The sequence below is a fragment of the Clytia hemisphaerica genome, unplaced genomic scaffold (assembly GCF_902728285.1).
Source record: "Clytia hemisphaerica strain Z4C2 unplaced genomic scaffold, Clytia hemisphaerica genome assembly, whole genome shotgun sequence".
Taxonomy (NCBI): Eukaryota; Metazoa; Cnidaria; class Hydrozoa; order Leptothecata; family Clytiidae; genus Clytia; species Clytia hemisphaerica.
The window spans coordinates 557393-575735 of record NW_027103676.1 but is presented as its reverse complement, the minus strand read 5'-3'; the positions used below and the strand labels follow the sequence as shown (position 1 = coordinate 575735).

General features: G+C 33.5%; 4 protein-coding genes across 12 annotated transcripts in view; 1 reads left to right on the top strand and 3 right to left on the bottom strand.

The window, feature by feature from the left end:
- Positions 1-2813, top strand: part of LOC136803625 (uncharacterized) — a 72182-nt gene extending 69369 nt beyond the window's left edge. For all 9 annotated transcript variants that reach the window (XM_067060347.1, XM_067060354.1, XM_067060351.1 and 6 more), the window contains 4 exons: positions 286-389; positions 778-1109; positions 1315-1393; positions 1729-2813. In XM_067060347.1, the coding sequence (XP_066916448.1) occupies positions 286-389; positions 778-1109; positions 1315-1393; positions 1729-1997 (784 nt within the window). In that variant the 3' untranslated portion in view covers positions 1998-2813. The remainder of the gene's footprint in view (positions 1-285; positions 390-777; positions 1110-1314; positions 1394-1728) is intronic.
- A 785-nt stretch (positions 2814-3598) lies between these two features.
- On the bottom strand, positions 3599-6575 carry LOC136803627 (lysosomal proton-coupled steroid conjugate and bile acid symporter SLC46A3-like). Its single transcript, XM_067060356.1, has 2 exons — positions 6328-6575; positions 3599-5325 (listed from the first exon to the last, which is right to left on the bottom strand). Exons 1-2 carry the CDS (start codon positions 6502-6504, stop codon positions 3940-3942), a joined length of 1563 nt encoding a protein of 520 aa, XP_066916457.1. The 5' UTR covers positions 6505-6575; the 3' UTR covers positions 3599-3939.
- Positions 6576-10378: 3803 nt separating this feature from the next.
- On the bottom strand, positions 10379-12287 carry LOC136803624 (uncharacterized). Its single transcript, XM_067060346.1, has 2 exons — positions 12112-12287; positions 10379-11616 (listed from the first exon to the last, which is right to left on the bottom strand). The coding sequence occupies exons 1-2, from the start codon at positions 12284-12286 to the stop codon at positions 10469-10471; spliced, it is 1323 nt and encodes a 440-aa protein (XP_066916447.1). The 5' UTR covers position 12287; the 3' UTR covers positions 10379-10468.
- Positions 12288-12957: 670 nt separating this feature from the next.
- LOC136803623 (signal recognition particle 14 kDa protein-like) lies at positions 12958-17558 on the bottom strand. Its single transcript, XM_067060345.1, has 5 exons — positions 17485-17558; positions 15873-15945; positions 14365-14486; positions 13938-13970; positions 12958-13722 (listed from the first exon to the last, which is right to left on the bottom strand). The coding sequence occupies exons 1-5, from the start codon at positions 17506-17508 to the stop codon at positions 13630-13632; spliced, it is 345 nt and encodes a 114-aa protein (XP_066916446.1). The 5' UTR covers positions 17509-17558; the 3' UTR covers positions 12958-13629.
- Between the last annotated feature and the right edge of the window lie 785 nt (positions 17559-18343).

Below are 18343 nucleotides of genomic sequence, written 5' to 3'. Positions count from 1 at the left end.
ATAATTTAAAAGAAATTCTTGACCCCTTGAAGATCGATTTAGAAAGAGTAAACTATTTTAGATTTTCTGGAAATTTTGTAAATGGGTTTTGTAAAGAAATTTACTATTAAGCCGAATCTTGAAAGAGCTCTGATAAAGTTTCAAATCTTTAATAAATTATTGTACTGACAAACTTTGTTCAACATGAAAGTTAATCAGCTCAGATTACCAAATGTTTTATTAGACTCTTCAAGCCAATGAATTCATCTTTCAAAGACTTTTACCCTCTTTCTACCTTATTTTCAGACGTAGTAAATCACGCAAATCGTCACGAAGTTTATCGGGATACGTCAGTGATAGTGTCACGGAATCACGTTCACGAAGATCACGATTCTTCTCACGAAGTTCAAGTAAGTACATTTCTTGTACTCTCTTTTGCATATCTTTCATTATTCAAAACACTTTAAAGCATTAATGTCTTGCTCATGAACGGCTGGAGAGCTTTTTGACCAATAACAATATCAATCAAAAGCTCTTTTAATGATATTTACAAGTATACAGTGGAGTCTCTATAAGTCGAACGTGTATGGGGAATTGAAATATCTTCGAGTTATGGAAACTTCGAGTTATGGAAATTTCGAGTTATGGAGACTGATTTACAAGGCTTTTTCACTGACGTGACGAGAAACTTGTTTGAATTAAGGACATTCGGGTAATAGAGCTTCGAGCACTGGAGACTCCAGTGTATCATCGTTTGCGAACCCGGTTAACAATCACCATCTTTTCTTTCTTCTATAGAATCTTCTTTGAGCAATACAGAAGGATATTGCAGTGGTTACGAAACGTCCGTGACCGAAGGAGGCTTGACCAGTTGTACTGAAGACAACTATACCACTGATAACGAGTCGGTTACCGGCAAAAAGAAGAAGAAAAGATTCCTCGGTTTCCGTAGGCGATCGACAAGCGATCTTTCTTCAACGCGCGGCCGAGTGAAGAAACCATTATGGTTCGATTCCAAACGCGGATGTCAGTCGGATACTGAAGATTTGCAATTGAAAGTTTATCAAATAGACGATCCACAGCAAGTCAACAAACGAAAAAGCAGTGGCAAAAAGGAATCGCAAAATATGGTACATATAATTTGATTAATTTTAAATTCATAGTCCGATGTTATTTGTTTAGAGTTGCACTGTATTTTTTTCAATTAGAATTCTTTTATAGAAAAGCCAAAGCCGGGGGCAAAGACCAACAAGGCTGAAATTCATTCGATTATTGATTCTCTGAAATTTCAGAACCCTTTAAAGTAAAACATGTATCCTTCTTTCTCACTTGCAGCCTTCGCGACAACATCCGCAACAGCAGCAAACATCGAGACATATCGAAGGACTTCGAACACAAAACGAACAATTAAAAAGTGAGAGTTTTTCTTTAGTTTCAATGATGTTACATCAAGAAACTAATATTGAGGATTTATGCTCATGCATATGGGAAGTTTTAGTAACATGCTCCAATTTTTCCCCGATAACGTATGCTGGAAGTAGGCTCGCTGTTTTGAATTTTTATCTCAGGCTCTTTTATATTTCCTCTTGTTTTGATTGCTTAGTAGACTAGATTCAGCTTCTAACTGAACGAGTCCAGTTAACTAAGACTGGGTATCCAGTCTATAAGAAGTCCCCAGGTTACTTGCTTAGGGATTGACTTTTTAGAAAACAGAATATTAATAATAAATGCTGTTCATTTCTTTTTCAGAACCGATTGGTTACATGAAATATCAACCAGCTGCTGTTCCCTCATACAATCCAAACCACCATCCCCAACAAAGTTACCTTCAGCATCAACATCCTCATCCTCCCCATCAACAAATTGCTCAACATTCTTCCTTTACTCAGCAACAATTACATCAGCACCAGATTCAACAACAACAACATTTTCAACGACATCAACAAGCCATGAAAAACCATCATATTCAAGTGGTGACCTGCTTTGATCGAACTTCACGTAAAGTCACACAGATTTGAAAAATTTTGTTTCTGCATCGCTCAATTTTTCTAAGAAAATCGAAATTCAATCATGCCAAGATGGTTACCAGGCTTTTAAAGATCTTAAAACATTGTCCCTGTCTATCCCAGGCTTTATTTATGTTACTGATTGACTACAGAGAATATTATCTAGCGCTATCAGTAAGCATAAAAAAGCCGATAATACGCAGGGGACGAAGATGACAATCTCTGATAAACGTGGATTTGACTGAAATTTTATGGCTCAAATTTTTCGTAAACTAAAGTTTTTAAAGTATTTAGCTAGCTTAAACTACGAAGATTATACCAATTTATGTTAAACTGAGATATTTTTAAGTTCTTCGGTTTTTCCTCGTTTTATCAGGAAACTGTAATCAAATTTCCGAAAAATCATCAAAAAACAAAATTCGCTCAAATATGATAAGATTTCTGGAAGAAAACACTTAAGAATACTTTTATAAGATTGTAATTAGTTATAATTAGTTATAATTCGTTTATAATACAAAAGCGATAAAACCGCCCTAAAATTAGGATTTGAGCCACACCTTAACCTTTAGTTCTCTTTAAACTTGTAAATATTGTTTAAGTGTTTTTTTTTTTATTTTTTGACAATGAAATATTTTTTTTTCGAACCCTTAATAAAACCTTATGCCCAGATTTTTTTATCAACTGTATTGTTTCCACATAAAATATCAAAACTGTATAATTCAACAACAATTTTTTATTCTTACCACTTTTATTGTTTATTATTTAGATTGTGTTTGTATAATACCGAACGTTATTATAAAAAAATTGAATATTATGAATAATTCATAATTTTTCTCGTCTCTTGCTATGTGCCGAGAACACCTTATCGCAGGAAAATGTTTGGGATAATAAATGACAAAATGAGAACAAGCTATATAAAAAAGGCTTCGATGGCCAAAATATTAGGAACATAAGTTAAGGAAATTTATAGACTTTCCGAACTCTAAAACACCTACAGTTCACGCTCTCTAATTCGGCGTTCTACTATTCGATAGGCTCCCTTATTCGATGAAATTTAAAGTTCCCGTCAACAAGAAACTCTTGTAAACGACGCTCCCTTATTCGATAAGCTCCCTTATTCGATGAAAATCCAATTCCCCTTGAAGATCGAATTAGAGATCGTCAACTGTATTTTCTTAGGAAAATGAACTAAAGTACTCTAGAAATGGTAAAAAATAACATGTTAAGAGCATTTTTAGGCTTGAAACTGAAAAAGTTAAGAACATCCGAAGCCTTCAAAAAATTTGAATGTACTTATTAAAAAAATGTATAAATACCAAAATTCGGTTGGGTATCGGTTAGCCGGGGACCGCTTATATTAATGTAATTTTGGACGAATTCATATCTGATAGGGTACGTCCCTGTAGGCCACTAAGGTCACAAGGAAATACACTTTGTCTCAAATATTTTACCCATGATTGTAGAACCCATCCCTTTTTGGAGAAATAATTAAAAATGACTGCATAAGTGTAAGTGGGGTCTGGGTACGAGATGTATCTCTTTTGGTTGTTGCCTGTTTTGAAAACTCCCTGGGCCCTGGGCATCAATAATAGAAAGGGAATTTTTTCCCTAGAATAGCAAAATCATTTGTGCGAGCTGGAAATCTATCTAGTCAAGATCTACAATTCAGGTCAAAATATGCTAGCGATTCTGGGTATTTTAGCGCTTTGCAGAATTTAAAGTTCGACCTAGAATGACATTTTTTATTCGGATATTTCGATTTTGGAGAGGTATGATGGCTTCCAGGCTATATTCTCAGCCTAGTCAGACAATTCGTCACATTTCAATAAGAATAAACTATTCGAATATCACAGCTAAATTAAAAATCAGAATATTATCACAAATTTAGGCTTCACAAAACAAAAATATTATATGCAGATTAAAACAAAAAGTCAAGTTTAAGAATAAATATATATCAAGCATCCGAAGTTCTAAAATTTTCATTAAGAGCTTCATTCATTTCGCTGTTCAGTTCATTTCGTATTCGCTTTAAATAAATTTTGTTGGCCACCGTTATACAAAAACCAACGCTTGAGCAGCCAGCTAAGAAGAGAAATACAGCTCCTGAATAACGATCTAGAGTTGCATTGTAAACTTCAATCGACATCAAGTTTGTCGTAAATGATAGGGCGTCGATAGATTCGAATGCCGCCATCAGGGTACCAACTTGCTCCGGTGGTACATGTTTTGATGTATAGCTTCTAGACAACGATAGCGCGACTGTTAAACCGAAACCGATAATATTTGCCATGAATACCGATAACGTATCCCGAGAAAACCCGATAAGAACATAACACATAATTTGTGTAGCAATCCCAAATAATAAAACGTTAACATCTGACGCTTTTAAAACTCGATAAGCGAATTGTGTCACCAGGAGAATTCCAAGGCTACGAATAACAGCCTGTGAGGCGTAATAATATCCGATGTAGTCTGGAGTGAAGGCTAGAGGATCACTTTTGAGATATAATGACGTAATGGTTAGTTCTCCAATAAAAGCGTAAATAACAAAACTGAATGCAAACAGGGGTGGTAGAATTAAATGTCTCCTTTCTTTGCACGATAATAGATTGTAAACAAGGTAGATTTGCTTGTGCGGTTTAAAGAGATCACAAGTGATTGGTTTCTTGTCTAACTGAGGTGGCGATTCACTTGCAGACTCTGAGGAGCTATCGTTTGAAGAGTCGGGCACTCTGTCAATGTTACTGGAAACATTGCTTGAGTTATCTGAGATGCTTTCATTCGTCGCTGACGCAGGAACAAGTTTCTTGTTTTCCGAAGATGTTGATTCTTTGAGCTCTTTGCCTTTGGGAACCTTTTGTAATGCTCTTGGGTCGGGTAAAAGAAAAATGATGTAAGCTAACAACAACAGATTGATTCCGATCGAAAGTCCAAAGACAGCTGTGAATCCTAGATGTTTTAAAAGCTGACCAGCGAAAAGCCCTGCAGGTAACCCAGCTAGATTAACAGCACAATCTATAAGCGCCATTCTAGTGACTCGAGATTTAGCTTTTAGACCCGCTGTAACATCTGCAATGAATGCACAGGATAAAGCTAGTACTCCTGGAAATTCTCCAAAAAAACACGCCAAAAACATTCCAAAACACAAATAAATGATCGAAGAATTGATATAATAGGAGCATAACAGGAAAACAATATTCTGCAAAATACTCATTATTGGAATCAACAACATTGCTTTCTTCCGACCGATCGCGTCGCTGATTGGTCCCCAGATGAGAACGGTAAAAATGGCGGGAATTTGAGATGAAGCAAGGATAGCGAACCACCAATGAGACGTTTCCTAAAATTCAATAATATCATAAAATTGTGAAATGTAATAACAAAATTTCAACACACAAGACTTATAAACCTGATAGATAGATTTGATTTGAGCCTCAAACTCGCAAACTCATTTTTAGCGAAGATTCTCGATATGCGCAAGATTGTGTCATTTTTCTATATTTTATTAAAAGATCGGACGTGGGTTTTGTGCCGTGATCTTTGCAGTATATCTGCAAAGCCTATGCTTTTGCCTAGGTAGGTTTCTGTCTGTCCCTGTCTGTACAACCTGCACGCCCTTTTCGGACTAATCAACATTGCATACTCTACGGCTTTAAACTCGCTTTGAAAGCAAAACCCGTTCACGAATTTTCTTCGCCTTGGATATTATTTTTCAGAAGGTGACAAAGTGTTAGACTATAGCATAAGCCCGGGGGAAGACCTTGACGGCCGACGGGGAATGCCTCTGGAGCTTAAAACTAGAACCTGTAAGATATGAATGTTTGGTAAATATGGGAACCTGAAAAGTTGCAAAAATTACTGAGACGAAAAATTGAAAAATGCTCTAATTTCACCTTGAAAATCATACAAAATAACCAAAAGTTGACCCTGTCAGGTACAAATCTTGAAAACTATTAAACTTGGGACTCTATTACTGATTTCTTCAGAGCCTAGAAAAGGGACCCTGACCAGCAACAAGTCCCCGTACCCAATTTTGTCTAAGTACCCCCCCCCACCAGGAGTATAGTCTAGTTAGACTAGCAAACTAGTCTGTTAATTAATCATGTCAGAGGGCGGGAGCATAAAGGCAGCGGGCGTTTGCTAGAATAGGAGCTGCGTAGAAGAACGATCAAAACTTGGTGAGAGGCTGCTGATTAAGGGATTTCAGCCCTTGCCACCGACAAATGAATTTCTTCTTACGCTTACCTAACTCCTACGCTCACTTTTCCCGCGTGATACCGTTCCAGCCCGACTGGCGTGCCAGTCTAAGTCTAATATGAGTTGAGATGTGTTGAAATTTTACCTTCTTCATCTCTTGTGTGATTGCCAACCCAGATTTTTCACCACACAGAGTTGAATTTCCATAATGTTTTTGTAAACAAACTTTTTGAAGAACCAACTGTGGCAGAATGGACAAGTTGATCATGTACACGGTGGCATAAAGAAATATGATTGGCTCGCTTGTTATCTTTTTCAACATTCTGATTGGCTGGTTGTAAAGCTTTCTTGAATTTGATTGGTTAACAGACTTCAGTCAAATGCACTTGTTTGAAACCTTTAAATACACCTGCAATAAGACTCGACAGTTTTTCTATACCTAAACTAAAACACATATGAAAATTAATTTACTGTAGACTCTTGCAGATTCTCCGGCTTTAGGCGAGGCCCCCCAGCGGTAACTCTGATCACAATATCACGCAATTCTTTGTCTTCGATCACGATCAGGCAAATCAGCAAAAAATGGTCAATCGTACATCCCTTTGAAAAAGTCCAAATCACGTATCACGGCTCAAAAATCTTTCAAATCACGATCACGTTTTGACCTCTTATCACGTAATCACGCTACAAAAAAATCCCTATCACGTCATCACGGAATCCGCTTGGGAGGCCACTTAGACATGAAATAGCTAAAATTATGATATTTTCGAGAAACGATGTAAAAGATTTTGATTAATGTAACTAAAAATTTAAATTACATGCTTATCCCAATGGAGGGAGTAAGGGGGGGGGTCATGCTCCATTTTTTGTCCCCGCTGAAAATAAAATAAACCAATCATCACAGCAAATTATTATTTTATTTTTCCCATCCCCACTGAACTTTCTGACTAGAAAACGATAGAATCCAAATCCCCAATCAGAAAAAAACATAGGAATATCAATCCCCATCGAGTTTCAGTCCATATTTTTACCCCAACTGATCGAATAAAACCGGGCTTGTGTTTGTGAGAAGGGGGTGTATATTACATAACATGCAGATTTAGTAACAACTTTTGAAGAAAAAAAGACAACACGTAAGAGGTAAAAATACAAATACTTCCAACACACAAAAATGAAAATATGTTTCTAAAATATAATATGAAAAAAAAGAGAAATGTTTTAAACATAGCAAAATGAATAATTCAAATTTTCAAATATTATTCCTTTGTTCCCGAGTTGAGAGATATCATTTTCATAAATAATTCATAAGGCGGGGAACTCTTACATATGCTATCATTCAAATGGATGCTCATAGGATTTGTCAATACCTGTCAGGGCCTGTCAGTTCTAAAAAAGTGCCAAACATATTGAAACGTCTGGCAAACTGTCTTATTTTGATATCGAATTTTGCTTTTGAATATTCCAAATTTAGCCAAATTTGAATAAATTTGGGCGAAATATTTACCCTTATGGTGCTTTTTTTTGATGGTCAGATTTTACAAATTTTACATCCTCAAAATGCCTTTTTCTCAACTCTTAAATGAACGTGTAAGTAATCAATACACTGATTTTTCAGCTTTTCAAAAGAACTTTCGGATCTTCTTAATTTTTGGGGATTTAAGCCCAAAAATGTTTTTTGTTCATAATTTTACCATTTTGTGAGTATTTTTTGTGCAATTTTTAATAACAAATTGGGTGTTTTAGACCCTATTTAAACCCTTGAAATTATCAAATACTTACAATTAAAAATTTCTTAAGATTATTTGAAGAAGCATTATCAAATCTTACATTACAGAATATGTATCGTAAGATCTATAAACCAGAAAAATATTTCAACATCAAATTTGGTCAACTTGTTCCGAAATTACGAGGTTTTTATTAAGCTTTGCTTGGAAAGGCTTATGATGACGTCATTACAAAACTTTAAACCTCCATAACTTTTGATAAGAGCATGTTTAATACCCCAATTTTTATCAAAATTTCATGTTCTTGCCGATGGAACCATCAGGTTAAAAATATTTTCAAAAATTCATTTTTTGCCCAGTCACCTGATGATACCCTACCTTGGTAGACCTTCATATTAACCATCCACTCAAAGTTACCTTTTCAACACAAGTTATTATACTTTTATTTATATTTTTTATTCAAGAGCAATGTAACAAGTGCCATTTTTCTTTCAGCTAACTTTGCGAAAATCATATAAAACTACCTCAGATATAAATGGATGAAAACCAACTGAATTTTTAAGAAAGAAGGAAGGAAAAAGGCAATACAATTTTTGAAAAGCGATACCCTTATCTGGTGCACCGGTATATACTTATATGGCACATTACAGATAACATTCTTGTAACATGCAGCAATAAAAATATAAGTTTTTTATAAGAACTTGTATAAGTCTTGGAGAGCCAAAATATTAAATGCAAGTTAGGAACATTCTAAAGTTTAATGGACTTTATCTAAACCACTAAATTCTAAGGGAATAGCACAAAAACATTTCGAGATTTAGAAGATTTTAAGAACATTTTTGGCTTAAAACACATAAAGTTAAGAACATATGGTTCTTATAAAAAAAGTTTACAACATATGATAAAGTCTTATCACTCAGTAAGTAAGTTGAATGGCAATATTGCGGTAATCAAAATACGACAAAAATTCAAAGTTCAAAATTTAGCAATTGTATTATGACTATTATTGTCCGAAAGAGGTTAAAAAAGAATTTCCATCTAAATTGTATGATTTTGAATCAGGAAAATAAGTTTGACCTATCTTACAATGTTTAATTCCTCAACCAGTACGGCATGTTACCCCATATTTAAGGACCATTTTCCCCACTGATCTTCATTTAATCTACTGGATAGGAGAAATATAGATATCTGTGTTTTCCGACGGAAAAATATAAGGACGGTCCGGACCTTAAATATAGGGACGTCCTTAAATATAGGGTATCGTGGAGAGGTGAAAATAATAAAAAATCTTACAATCTCGTACCCAGACCCTCGTCTATCACTCTTTGATTTTATTGATAACAATCGTGAGAACTATCATATTCATGCACAGTTGAGTCTTTTTAACTCGGACCTTTATAACTCGACTCGGTAAGTTATGGCATGTCCTAAAATTACCATAATTTTTAGATCGCATTAGCCGACAGAAAACGACCAAACAAATGACTGAACATGAAGGGTACTATGATGAAGTTTCTAACCTGATGTGTAACCTAACTGTTTTTTTTCGCTGATTTTCACGAAAAACCACAAAAAAGAGACTTCACTGTATAAAATAACAAATAACAAAGGACTGGGTACGTGTAATGCTATTTACAATATACTTGACCTACAAATTACAAACTCTTCTCACTCTTATTAAAATCAATTCCTCCATATCTAAAATTTGGATTCTTTAAAATCGGCAATCTCTCGTTAAAGGTTTTATTTTTATATAAGCCCGTTTCATATCAGGCACATGTTTCATATCAGGACAGTTATTGCCTAGTGTTATATTATGCTGATATAAGCATAATCTTTCTGAACAATCTTGCTCCACATCCGTGCCAATCCAATGTAAAAAGCTTGTGAATTTAAATCGATGAGTAAGCAAACGATATCACTCTTATCTAAAAACAATACCTTTAAATGAATTTCATGTGTTTCATTAAATAAACAAAAAATGAAAAAAATTGGTTCTAACCTAAAATCAAAATCTGTACCTAGAATGTGACCTGTTTTTCAGATTAGCTTTTCATTCTACAAAAACAGAGTAACAGCGGTTTTCTTTTGTTGGAACTCTTATATAAGATTATAAACTTAAAAGTTTCAAATTTTGCAACTGAGTATTTTAAAGCGGATAAAAATTTTGTTATTTTGCGCATTAAGAAGTGAAATCCCATTAAGTAAATGTTATGTCAGCTAGACAAAATAAAGAAATTTTACTAAGGAAAGAAACTTTCTTTTTATGAGTACTAACTAACGCTCTGTTCCCTTTTTTAGAGCACAAAATTACGACAAAGTGGACAGGATATTTGAAGTACAGTACAGTCGACTCTCGCTTATTCGATCTTCTATAATTCGAACTTATTCCCGTCAGGTAGAAACCCTCTTAAAATACTCTCTTTAATTCGAAGATTCCCTGTTGGGTTCGAATTAGCGAGAATTGACTGTAAATCCTAAATGAAGTTTATTTTTCATTAAGCAGGTCTTGAAATTTCTAATTACTAATAATTTATGATTATTCTCATCTCTCGAGAATGTCTATTGTGGAATATAAATATTATTTTTTGATTGCCATTTCTTAATTTGTTTCTTAACATTTTTCAAAAAGAGGAGTTCAGCTTTACGCATAGTTCCGTATGTATCTTGAACATATTTATCCATCTCGGCAACTTTCGATTTCACTAATTCGGTTCGTTTTGCGTAAGCCTCGCTAATCATCTCTTCGATAACTTCCCCTTTCGTTGTCTCGCGCACATTGATGTAGCGTTGATCAACAATTATCTCCTTGCCAGCTGTTTCATCTTTGAAGCGCCCTTTCATGATAAATTCAAAGTCGGATGCGAACCCACCAATCTTGATTTCCTGGTCTTGACTATTGCCAGCGAATGCTTTGAAAAATGGATCTTTTTCTTCTTCTTCGCTGCTATTGGAGCTATCTGAGGATTTATCATCATCGTCGTCGTCATCATCGTCATCATCGTCATCTTTTTCTCTCTTTTTAGGCATTTCACTTAAATCATGAGATGCATCTGACTTTCGAGCTTTGCTTAGAAGCTGTTTATCAGTTGATCTTTTCTCGCGTTGTTTTAACCCAATTGGGATATTTACTTCCCGTTCGGATTCGATGAAATGATTGACAGCTGATCGCTTGTTCTTAGGGCCACCAGGTGGGTCGGTTTCGCGCCATCTGGTTTCACAAGCAGGTTGTTCAAAATCTTTCCACATGAATCTACGGTATTGACAAACTTCAGGTGCGGAAAAATCCCATGATCGCTCTTCGTGGATTTTCTTTGAGAAATCAGCATAAAATTTCCCGACTTCTGAATATTCATGGCTGATATTATCATACCAGTCATTTGCTTCTTTGTATGTTTTAACCCAGGGTCGTTTGGTCATGGAAGAAAACATCAACATGACCATTGATTGAAAAGCCGTACGAATTGGAGCTTTAAAACGCCGGAAAAATTCTCCCCTCAAAGCTGGCCATTGCCAATCTTTCATATAACGATGGACTCTATCAAAAATGGAGGGACAGTCTGGTCGAGATTGTTTTCCATTGGAGCAGTATTTGAACAACATTCTCAAATCTCGTACTTCTTTCTCCCACGTGACTAGCTCGTCAAGGTCATATTTTTGGTTCAGTAATTTCTCGGCTTCATCCATGGAGTATTTCCAAATTGAATCATCTAAAAAGTAAGATACACTTCTTTTATATAAGAACACAATGTATAAGAACATAACACTTACATTTCAAAAATATTAAACATATTAAGAACAAGTTAAGAACATCTAAAGCCTTTGGGAACTCTCAAAGGCCCAATTATTTTCACAAAAATACTCAGAAAATGGTGAAAAAAGAACATTTCTACAACATTTCTAGATTTAAAATTCATAAAGCTAAGAAAATCAGAAGGCTTCAAAAATTGTTGATATTTTCAACAAATTTTATACATGTAGAATTTCAATATCAATGCTCCCCCTAAGGGGGTCAAAGACTCTAGATATTGGATTTACAAAGCAAGAATTTCAAACTTTTACAAAAAAAAATGTCACAAAACCAAGGTGTAACATGTGAATACATATCTCTTGATATCTGTTCGAATTTTACAAAAAACAGATTGAAAAAAATTGTTTATAAATGCTATCTTCATGGCGAGAGCAAAAAAAAAAAAGATACCTACTTTTATTTTCAGTGAAGTAATGTTTATCCAGAAAATCATTTTCGGCGTCGGCACTTTTATCTTTGATGACGTCAACAAGTTTGGCATAAATATCAGCACTACTTTTCAACCCATATCCGAAATTTACCAGAGCTGCAGTAGCCATAAGCCAAAATAACCATTCCATTTTAATCATAGGCTCTAGAGAGAAATTAAAAAAAATAATTTGGATGAAAACATATGAGTAACGTCCAGCCTAAACAAAGACTTATTTGGGTCTTACAAAATAAAGTTTTTCAAATTTCTGCTTGATTTAAGTATCCATTCACTCAACATGACTTCACAGTCAGCAAAAAGTATCAGGATCAGAAAAAGACAAAATCTTTCAAAAGTTGAGAAATTTATAAAAACCAGCAATCCAAAAATCTGGAAAACAAACTAACGCATTTCGGATAAATTTTTGCTGGATTAGAATATTTGATTTAAAAAGAAACCAACAAAAAATATTCAGTATTATCGTGAAATCTTTTGTGTTTACTCATCTTGCGCATTCGTTTTATTTAGTTTTAATTCTTCTAAAATGAAAAAGACGAAAAATTAAACATGCTCATGAACCATGCATTTTATAATTTATGAAAAATTGGAAATAGTGATTAATACCCGATTGATGTCTGGAAAAATCTTTCAGAGTTTGGAAACATGAATTCCCAGTATTCCCAAGATTTTACTTAATTCAGACAATGAAGACCTTTGGTAGTTAAGAGGTTTCAAGCAAGATGAAAAAAGTTTGCAATTCTTGATAGAATTTCATTTGTATTTTTTAGTTTAAGATTAATAAGGAGGAAAAATTATTAAAAAAAAAAAAGATTATTGTAATATATTCTTACCAAATCATGGTTTTATTATATATACTGCAATTCTAAATTTCACTAATAAACTCGATTACAATTTCTACCCAAAATAAAAAAACCAAAGGACACAAAACTTAATTTCCAGGGCTGATGTTTGTTATCATATATGTAGTGGAAATAAAAAATACAGCTCTAACAGTTGATTCATTTGTGAAGTTCTAGAATTATAGTCGCCTTCAAAAAAAACCCAAGAAAATATAAGAAATATTCAGAATGATCTGATAAAAAGACCGAATTTAAAATATTTTGAATAAGCTTTTGAACTAAAAATTCACTTTCAAACACGTCAAAGGGTTATAAATTCGAGTATTATTTAGCATTGACCCCCAAGTCTCTTGAAAGCAACCAATAAATAAATTCTATTTATCAAACATCAATTTTAACATCATCACTCAAAAAATTGTCCATAATACATGAGTTCATTTGATAAATCATTTCAAGTCCATTTTCATGCATGCACAGAATCCAAATTCATAGTCAGTACCTTGAAAGTAACTTTTACTTGTCCATTTGACGATCCCACCATGAAAATCGAACACCATGAATCTCAATCCCGCACAAAAATGATGACAAATGATGGACTATATATATAATTTTTATGTTATTTCGATTTTTTAAATTTACGATTCTACTGTGTTGCTTTCGTTTTCTTGGACTTTTTGGATTTCTTGTCTCTTTTCTTGAGACTGTCGATATTCGTTTTCAATAGAGATGCGTATGCCTGAAATTTGAACAACAATATATTTGATTAGTAAAATGACAATAAAGTACGAAAGAAAATGGGAAATCTACAATTCAAGAACAGGCAAGGAAAAAGTTTGATACTACAAATTAACAACAAAAAGCTCAAAATACGTATTTGCTCCCTTCTTTGAAAATCAAATGGAATTATATAATGCCGTCACTTCCTAGCGAAATCAAAAATCATATACTTACTACTTGAAATTTATTAACATCTTTATGCATCACCTGGAATAAAAGAAAATATCTTTTTATTCTTCAATGTATTATTTTCGACTGAAAATAATCAATCCAGAACATACAAGTAGAATCCATTGAAAAAAAATTGGAAACTCATTTAATAGATGTTTAAAATCTTGTGTAATAAAAACATCATCATTTTCCCAATCAAAAACACTGGAAAATTCTGAAGTGAATCCGAGTGACTATCTTAGTTACTCATTCCAGAAAAAAACAGAAGGTCGATCAAGGTTTTTTTGGATATTATGTTTCTAATAGTATGATGAAAAAATCTTGTCTCTTGACTCACGAGGTTTGAGTAAAAACTTTATTGATTATCATTGATTATCATTGATGGCATTCAAAAATTTCTCATGATTATTGTCTCAAGCGTTATACTTACAACGGTGCTCAATTTCTTCTTGCCATTGGTAGCTCTAAATAAACACCTTGGTTCACCAGTTGCATGTGGGTTGGGGTCTGTTGATTTGAGATTTCGAGGTTTTGGTTTTGTCTCTCCGTGGTCTAAAGAAAAAAATTTCTTAAAAAATTACATTGGATCATACAAATAAATTTCCATTCTACCGGGTGCACCACAAAAAAGTTTCTCTCTTTGAAACTAATTTTCTTGAAATCTAAAAATTTTAAAAGAACCATTCCTATTTCATTGGCAAGGAGAAAGGTAAACTTAAGTTTTGATGGGTCATTTATTAAATTCGATTCATTAGATCAAAAGTTATGATCAATTGAATAAAAAAGCTTCTTTCTAAAAGTTCTCAAAAACGTTAAAAATCGACCTATCAAATCAAACAGAAGCATAATTACATGATACATCAGTATTTTCGTTTCTGTTATTAAAAATGATAATTAGCTGTCTAAATGACCTTTTTTGTATAAAGGAAGGTTGAATTTCAATGAAATGAAGAGAATTCGTCCAAAAAGGCCAAAAAATCTGATAAAATTCATAAAAGTACATCAAATACGGGTTTCGAGGTAGATCCAGCCTTACATAGACTTTATCAAGTCTAGAACCAAAAATCGGAGGAAAATTTCGGTAAAAGTAAATTAAAGTGATTTTGATGAATATTTTAAACCCTTTCAACCCTTCAGTTTCAAAATTTATGTGTTTAGTTACTGAAAAATGCTCTTAATCATGCAAAGGCTATTGTGATTGCCAATTTTAAAATAAAAATTTGATAGGTCGATTTTCAACGTTTTCGAGCACTTTCTGAAAGTAACTTTTTCATTCAATTGAGTATAACTTTTGATCTAATGAATCAAATTTAATAAATGACCCAACAAAATTTAAGTTTATCTTTCTTCTTTCCAATGAAATAGGAATGGTTCTTTTAAATTTTTTAGATTTCGAGAAAATTAGTTTCAAAGAGAGAAACTTTTTTGTGGCGCACCCGGTATTAAAATTGAAAATTCATGATAGAGCCTGAACATTTTAAGCTAAAATTTGACCCTGATAGAAAGAAGTTATCACAGAAAATCTCTTGTAATTTTGGTAGATTTTAGCTTTTGAAAAAGGCAAAAATTCACAAACACCCAATTAATTTCAAAATTAACCAAAAACTGTGTCCAGAACAGCATAAAGATTAGAAAAAGCTAGAATTAAAACAGGAAATCAAGATTCTACCAATTTTTATGTTTTGAAAATTTGATGCAAATAACAAGAATGACATCCAAATTTAAAGGTAAAAAATATAGCAAAATAAAGATCAAAGGAATACTTTAAGGAGACACTCCTTATATACCCCTAAACAAGATACTCCAATTGATGGTATAGGTAAAGGTATAAGTAACTAAGTATAAGTATAATCATTTGGTGGCTGTCAGGAAGCCAGAGTGAGGGAGTCTATCCCCTTTTCTATTTGCGACCACGATTGAGGGTATAAAAAAACTTACATTGCTTCATTGTAACAAAAACAGTTCCAATACTTCTGGTTTTGTTGAACAGTAAAGTCAGTTGAGTCAAAAACTAAAAAAAAAATTTAGTTTAAAAATTATAATGAAATAACTTTCAATATTTTGGCCTTGACTATAAAAGGAGATGAAAACATCCTTGTCTCCAGGGGGGGGTCAGGGTCCAGGATACCAACCCAGGGCCCAAAAACCTGACTTTTCAAGATTTGAAAGTAGTAGACACCACCACCCCCTAAATTGGTATCAATACCAACTTGAAAAACCCAATTTTCTAAAAAAAGGGGGACCCACCCTCCTAAATTGGCAATCAGTAAAAATGCAAGAGGTTAAATGCATAGGATACTGCAAACAAAGGACACTAAATATGTGGATGTTTTAATTCAAAGAACATTCCTCTTATTAATCACTCATAGTGTCAGCCCCCCCTGCTGGTTGGGGGGGGGGGTTACACCTTAAATCTTTCCCAAAAAAGGAGGGGGCTGGAAGTACACCACTTTTTTGGGGGGACCTATGTACTTGGGGGGAGCTAAAATTTCATCACTTAACGTGGGGCTAAAATAATTCAGCTTAGTAGTTGGCTTCATTTACTCAAATTGAAGCTCATGAATCTGAAAAATTTTCGCCTGCCGTGCAATATTTCTAGAGAAAGCGTGCAAAATATTTTATCTTAAACTTAGGACTGAACACAATTCACATTTTGGAAAAAACCTTTTTTACTGGATCAACTTTTTTGAAAGTGTCTAGGGTTAAAAGTCCTGGGGGCTAACAAAAAATTCATAAATCTTTGGGGGGACTTAAAACTTAACACCTAATTTTTGCCTGGGACCTTAACCCAGGCTGACGCTATGTCACTTATATTATGTACTTTGGACTCCTGAAAATGAAAACAAGTTTTTCTCATTCTAACACAACGTAAATTAAGTTTCTTGAACTAAATTGGCAAAATGTATCAAATTCATAAAACTAGTTGATAAACTAGACTAGATAAAAAACTCATTGTATTAGCATTGTAACATAGCCTATATTATGATGAACGTTATGTACAGAAAAATTCTATCACGACTAAAAAAGTTCTAATAATCTGCTAAGACTTGATTCAGTTTGTTCAACTCTAGTTTTGAATGAATTTTGGTTGATTGAAAGGATTGAGAGCAGAGAAAGTTAAATAAAAATTTAATTTTAATTGTAGAATGAAGAATGCTTTTATATGGAATCAGAGTATAATAATGTAAATGATTCAAATAAGTTTTTATACTTACATTATACAACATTTTAAGTCAGATACCAATTTCAAATTCAGAAAAAATTAAAAAAAGGGGGACCCACCCCCTCATTTTGGTATCAATACCAACTTAAAGATTCCCTAATTTTCAAAAAAAGGGGGACCCACCCCCTCATTTTGGTATCGATACCAACTTGACTTTTTAAAATTTGAAAAAAAAAATTGACACCACCCCCGGCCCTGGGGTTATTTGGATCCTGACCCCCCCCTGTTGTCTCTAGTGGAATTATCCACCCCCTTGACCATCCATTTAGTTGAAGGTCTTATTTTTACATAAGTGTTCCTGCACAAGAACCAACTGAGAAATCATACCGTATCATTATCAAGAAGAACCATTTTGCACTTTTGATAATTTTACACTTTTTTTTCTAAAAAGACAAAAGAAATTACACAAGTGGATCAATCAAAATATGAAAATATCAAAGACTTCATTACCACCATGTACAATTCAGACCTGTCTTACTGTCTAGTCTAGCAAAATTTGACTAACTCTAACTTATACTCAAAAATATTGGAATGTTTTGAAAAAATTGTGAGTCTTTTTTTTAGAACAATTGATAAATGACTTTTTAGTTGCCCTTTGTGGAAACAATTCTTCAGCTGCCTAAAAGCTTTAGAATTTTTCGGAGCATGCGACTTAAAATATTTCATTATTAATATTAAATGACTTAAAAGAGCTTATTAAGAAACACTTACAAAGTTTGCTTTCTCTATACAATAAAATGCTTAAACATAGTAGACACAAACACGCTTTTTTTATAAGAATACAATTTATAAGAATGTCCACGATGAAATTGGCCAAACAATTAAGAATAATGCTAAGAATATCACCTCATGGAATCAGCCAGACTCGTGCTAACAATGCCATTTTTAGAACATTTTCAATTATGAATTGCCAATTACCTTCAAGTAGGCATCCTTTCACAAAAATGACATTTTATGCTTGAGATGTATATACTAAATGTTAAATCTAGTCAGAATTAGGATCCTAACCTAAGAATGATGTAAGAATATTTTAGGATGATTTTCCCAAAAAAGTTAAGAATAACCATGATGAAATGGATTTACACCATTCTTATAAAAAAAATAGCGTGTAATACATATAGTAGGGGGAAATTTGTTCGTTTTTTTGAGGTCGCTCGATTTTTTTAGTCAAAGCACTTGTTATACA